General features: G+C 42.6%; 1 protein-coding gene across 3 annotated transcripts in view; it reads left to right on the top strand.

The window, feature by feature from the left end:
• Positions 1 to 3,711: 3,711 nt before the first annotated feature.
• The window catches only part of USP47 (ubiquitin specific peptidase 47), a 2,970,466-nt gene continuing 2,968,177 nt past the window's right edge, over positions 3,712 to 6,000 (top strand). For all 3 annotated transcript variants that reach the window (XM_069623643.1, XM_069623644.1, XM_069623642.1), the window contains exon 1: positions 3,712 to 3,899. In XM_069623643.1, coding sequence (XP_069479744.1) covers positions 3,861 to 3,899 — 39 coding nt within the window. In that variant the 5' untranslated portion in view covers positions 3,712 to 3,860. The remainder of the gene's footprint in view (positions 3,900 to 6,000) is intronic.

The following is a 6,000-nucleotide window of genomic DNA, read 5'->3' as shown; positions in this document are numbered from 1 at the left end:
GACTACTGTCCCCCAGAAAAGGTAAAGTTGCCATTAACTTTATTTAGTCTCTTTAACCACAGACCCAGTACACCCCATCTTACATGGAGTATTGGAAATGGTTAATATTTATCCCTTTTTGTCTGTTTCTCTTGGAGTACTGTTTTGCTCCCTTTTCATCAATACTTGGCTGGGGGCAGTGGTAACTACCCTATTTTTCATACAGCGGTTATCTTAAATAACCGTGGTATTGTTTAGGCTATTTTGTTAGCCTCAAACATAAACCCGATTGACCATATATATTTTATTACAGTTCCGGCTGGGTTTATTCGTCATTTCTTTTTGTAAAAGTCTTTCTCCTGTTTTACTCAGTGCGCCAAACCAGGTTTGGTTTCTTTTATTTGCTGTCTTTTTTGCGGGCTTCTGCACAGAAGCCCTCCTTAAGGCGCCTGAAAGTCTGGGTAGGCAGGATGTGAGGGAGGGGTCTTAGGACCCCTGCCATGGGTTCCCTTGGTAACCCAAGTCGCAATCTTGTTTGATTGGCTGGGTGACTGTCCTTGCCAGGACAGCCACCCTGCTGTGTGATTGACAGCCAGGCTGTGTGAATGGGGGAAAACTGCATAAAAAGCAGGTCTCTGGGACTGGAAAGGCAGAGTCGCCACTGGAACGAAAGAACCAATGGTGAGCTGACAGAGGAGGACCCCTACCATGACTGAACCGCCCGGAGAAGCCCTGCTGCAGGTCTGAATCTTCAAACTCCGACAGAGAGGATCCTCCAGGAATCTTCTTCCCTTGAGCTGGTGGGACCAGCCAGTTTGCCGAAACTTCAAGCCAGGACCCCTCCTCTGGTCGAATTTGCGGTACAGAGCTACAGTGGGCCGGATAGCCAGGAAGGTCAGACCCTGCTTGGGTTTTAAGGAGCGTACCTTTTATTTGTTGTTTTGCTCTGCTGCTGGTTTCTTCCCTGGGTAGTGCAGGACCCTCCAGTCTTCCTACTTCTTGTCAGTCCGACAGTCATTTCAGGAACCGTGAGCCTGCAGGAACTACCAGGAACGTCCGCCTCAGCTACAGCTCCCTCTCCGTTTTAAGGTACTGTGCAAATCCGGCTGTTCATTTTGTTCAGCCGAGGTGAAAGTGTGTGAAATCTTTCTCCAATCCGAGGGCTTGTCCTTCTCTTCTTTTAACACTAACTTTTCTGCCGACCATCTTCGTCCGGAACTCGTGGCATGAACTTTACCGCGAACTACCCTGAACTGTGTGATCTTGAGCAAAAGACTTTTGTCCTATTGACTTTGGCCCCAAGCCTTTTCTACCTGATTCTATCACTGTAGTTCCTCTTGCTCAATTGCCTTGAGTACTTACCTGTTGGTGTGGTTCAATTTCTACTTAACTTTGTCTTTCCCTCCCTTTTAAATTGCTGGAGTGCCATTTTGCTCCCACTTCATTTGTGAGTTTAGCTTGTGTGGAACTTATTGGGAGTAGTGTGGTGTATTAAGAGTGTGATTTTTAAACTGCTTTACTTTAGTGAAATGTTATACAACTGATGTGTAAATAAATGTATATTCTTTTACTCAGAAACCTTGAGTCAGTGTGTGTTTGAATCATAGTAATTGCTGTCCTTTGTGTAACTATTTCATACTGCTCACTTACTCTTGAGGTAAGTCTGGCTGCTCAGCCATCGCTACCACTTTACTGTGTAGTACAGGTTTGTACCAAAGGTGAATTTGTACTGTCACTTGTAGTCTAAAATTGTGTGTGGTGCTCCCAAAGGGTACTGCATATAATTTTGCCTTACAGGTGGGTTGCCCAATGCCTGCTCTCTGTAGGATTTTCTGACGGGTAGCAAAAAATGACAGGTTAGGCTGACAGATTTTCCTACCCCATCACTTTTTCCTACCCCTGGGTGGGTTGCCCAATGCCTGCTCTCTGTAGGATTTTCTGACGGGCAGCAAAAAATGACAGGTCAGGCTGGCAGATTTTCCTAGCTTGTCACTTTTTCCTACCCCTGGGTGGGTTGCCCAATGCGTGCTCTTGGTAGGATTTTCTGGCGGGTAGCAGAAAATGACTGGTCAGGCTGGCAGATTTTCCCACCACGTCACTTTTTCCTATCCCTGCGTGGGTTTCCCAATGCCTGTTGTCGGTAGGATTTTCTGACGGGTAGCAAAAAATGACAGGTCAGGCTGTCAGATTTTCCTACCCAGTCACTTTTTCCTACCCCTGGGTGGGTTGCCCAATGCCTGCTCTCAGTAGGATTTTCTGACGGGTAGCAAAAAATGACAGGTCAGGCTGTCAGATTTTCCTACTCTGTCACTTTTTTCTACCCCTGGGTGGGTTGCCCAATGCCTGCTCTCAGTAGGATTTTCTGACAGGTAGCAAAAAGTGACATAACAATTCCTGTCAGATTTTCCTATCGGTAGGATTTTCTGACAGGTGGCAAAAAATGGTTCTACGTTATTTTGCCGTGGGATTTTTCGTCGCAGGACTTTTCATCGACGTTTTTTATCGAAAAAAACTCATCATTTTTTTTTTTGTTTTTTTGGGGGGTTACCCCCCAAACACCCCCTTTTTTTATTATTCTCTTTCGTCCACAAATATTTATTTAATTTTTAAACCCCCCCCCCAAAAAAAACAATGATTGTTTTTTCGATAAAAAACGGCAATGAAAAGTCCTGCGACGAAAAATCCTGCGCAAAAGGACTGTATACCCAAAAAATGACATTACAATTCCTGTCAGATTTTCCTACCGATAGGATTTTCTGACAGATAGCAAAAAGTGACTACATTGGATGGAGCGTCGGAATCTCTGCAATGCACAACAAGACAACTGTCTCTCACCTCCTTACTACAGTAGACCCTGGGTGCGTTTCGGGGGAAATGCATATCAAACGTCCTTTTCACTGCCCACTGACTGAGCCACCACCAGTTGTCAAAACTGCTACAGTACGGTGAGCTAAATTACAAACATGATACATTTCCCGATGTGGGTGACTGGGTCCAGTAGAGACTGCAGTAATGCTTTTCTGGCAGTCTTTTCCAATGCCTGCTGCCCAGACGGGCTGGTGACTTTCCGCGGCAGACAGCACTGGCAATGTCATTGTACACAAATAGAATTCAAAGAGTTGCCAGTGGCGTCCGCAAGACCAAGCAAGTGTTTGATGACGTCTACGCTCCAGGCGGCCGTCATAATAAGCGAGGGCTTCCGAAAGATGTATGCTTTACTAAGGGTTAATGCTCTTGGCCCCAGAGAGTAAAGAATTTCGGATTCCAAAAATGGAAACTGATCATCAACCCTACTGACGCGCCTTGATGAAATACTTGACACAAGAGTACTTGTTCTGAATGACTTCAGAACTAACAAACACATTAACGCAATAACTTAATCTGACAAAAGTATTTCCCCAAAATATATCACTGCCGACAATGACAAATCTAAATATTAAAACTAACAAAAATGTTTCTTTGTTGGTAGATTCGTTTTGTGTTTCTACCTAACACTGCATTGTAGAATGGGACACATACTCCACCCCAAGATGGCTGTTACGTTTTCTGTTTCCTATCCTGGCAAAAGCTCTTTTCATACCGATCCCTCTTCTATGTTTATATTGTATTAGGGGTTTTATGCTGTATATTTAATTATCCCGTACCAAAATGTCTTGTAGTGCGTTGAATTACCCTTTCCAAAGGTGTCGCGAGAATGGCGGCCATCTTGCCAGACTGTCTGTGATAGTGATAGGCTGGCTTTCAGATCCTGGCGTTGCGTGGTTTTAAGTCTCAGCTGTCAGAGTTTGTTTTTGTTCATTCTTTCGGTTAGTTTTAAAGATGCATGTACTTCGTTCTTGTTCCTGACTGAGGTTCACAGTGTGACTTGACCTTTAGCTGACATGCTGCCTGGCGAGGAACATCAGCTGGTGCCCAAAGAGGTAAGGGGACATTTCTGCCAGATATGACAACCGAACATATTGCTTGTGTGTTATCTCTTGTTTAATTCACCTTTACCCTGTTGCTCGATGGATGCAGGGTTTGTTCTCAACCATATTTTATAAATCGTTCAGTTTGTCGGTGTTATAGTTACGTGTTGGTTTTAAGTCTCCCAGAAGTATATATTCATTGGCGATGTATACAATCTGCTTTGGTTATTACAGTTCTTGAAACAAGTCAAGAAAATAGTTGGTAGGTTTGGAGAAACGCGGCCAATTTCCCGGAGGAGTGGGGGGGGGGTGGGATGTGTGTGTGTTTTATTTATATATATATATATAGCATTTTTGCACATCCGCCTATATTTTCCCGTGTGTAATTAAACGAACATTTTAATTATTACCCAGTAGTAATGGGAAACGGGTTGGTTTGCGGTGTTTTACGGTATAGTGCGTAACGTCAAGGTTTTCTAGCTCGTTTCTGTATGTATGTTTTGGCTCTGTTTTATTTCAAGTGGATTATTAGCTACTTTAAACTTATGTACTGGGTGTCCCACGTTCGTTGTTAAAGCACCAGTTACTTTGTTTAATGACCAATATATTGAATTATTTTGTCATTCTAAATCGTTCTTGCAGCACAACTATATTACACATGTAAACTTGGAAAATCTTGGAATATTTGAGTAATCTTGATATGTATCTTTTATAAATTTAACATTCATTTTTTTAAAAGCTATCAAGTCTCTGCAGTCATTGCTGTCAAATTTGTGGACTACAAATCCCATTAGTCCTAGCCAGCATAGAGTATGGTGAGGAATCATGGGAGTCGTCGTCAAACACATCTGGAGATCCGCAAATTGCAGACCCTACCTTATCTTGCACATTCGCAGCCTTTAGCACTGCATACGGAGGAAACCTTTTTGTTATCGTTGAAATCTGGAAAACAAAATGTACGTTAACTTAAATTGGTGTTATCGTTTTTTAAAAAGCGTGGTTACTGCTTGCTTGTTTCTGCAGGTGTTCGTTTAAAAAAACACATTTTTAGGGACATTTTCACTTTTTGTCTAGCTTAAATTGTTGCATTCTCCCGCTGTTTTTTTTTTTTTTTTGTAATTCTAAGCGGAACAATCTATTGGTTCGTGATTCATAGTGTTTATCATTGGCCTATTTCATCTTAATATGTGCTGTCCAACTCCAACATCTCCTATATTTTATTTTATCTATTGGCGTTTTGGACAATAAAACTGCATGTAAGTGCCTTGGAGGGATGCAAAAAGAGGTAGGGTAATTTGGAAGTCGTAAATGGGCGAAGAAAGGAAACAACATTAGAGCATAATGGAACAATCATTTACAGTACGCAGATTATAAATATTCTCAACTACATACAAGCGTACATTAGATACTCTAAGGCATGGCATAGAGCAGGCTTGCCCAACTTTTTTGAATGTGGGGCCGAAGCATTAACTTTTAGTCATCCAGTGGGCCGGCAAGCCAAAAGTTAACAACCTCACCCAAAGCAATGTATTAAAAAGTGATATTGTGTGACATTTGACACAATAGCATCACAGGCAGTGATAGCCATGCAGTCCCAAAGATAGCTTTTGGTGTCGGGGGGCAGTGATCAAAGGTTAGTTGCTTGTGATTTCTTTCAGTGTGTACGTGTTTTTCTGAATTAGTGGGGGCGAGCGAGCGTAGCGAGGGAGCTACAAGGATCTAGGGAGGGTTTCGTTGGGTTGCCTCCCCAAGAATTTTTTTTTCAAATATGGGGTTGAAATGGTGCATTTTTCAGCAGAAAAGGTGACCAAAAAGCCATAAATTTACAATCATTTCTAGAGGGGAACATGAAAATGTCATGTCACCAACAGCAGCCAGGGACATTTTACAACACAACACGTTTTAATGATCAGTGTGTCCACAGTGTAAGACGGCACTGTCACTGATGTAACACATTGTCATGCTGGTTGTGCCCAAAATATGCCTCTGTAGCAACATATCTATGCTGGCTGTTCCCAATTTAGGACAACATTGTCCTGTACAAAGCATGATTGATTCTGCCTGAGCATGTGCAGTTTTCCCAATACATACATGTGGCATCTTATCTCTGTAA

This window comes from Ambystoma mexicanum, chromosome 11 (assembly GCF_040938575.1).
Source record: "Ambystoma mexicanum isolate Mex_15411 chromosome 11, UKY_AmexF1_1, whole genome shotgun sequence".
Lineage (NCBI taxonomy): Eukaryota > Metazoa > Chordata > Amphibia > Caudata > Ambystomatidae > Ambystoma > Ambystoma mexicanum.
The sequence above is the reverse complement of the archived record's forward strand: the minus strand, read 5'-3'. Positions and strand labels throughout refer to the sequence as shown.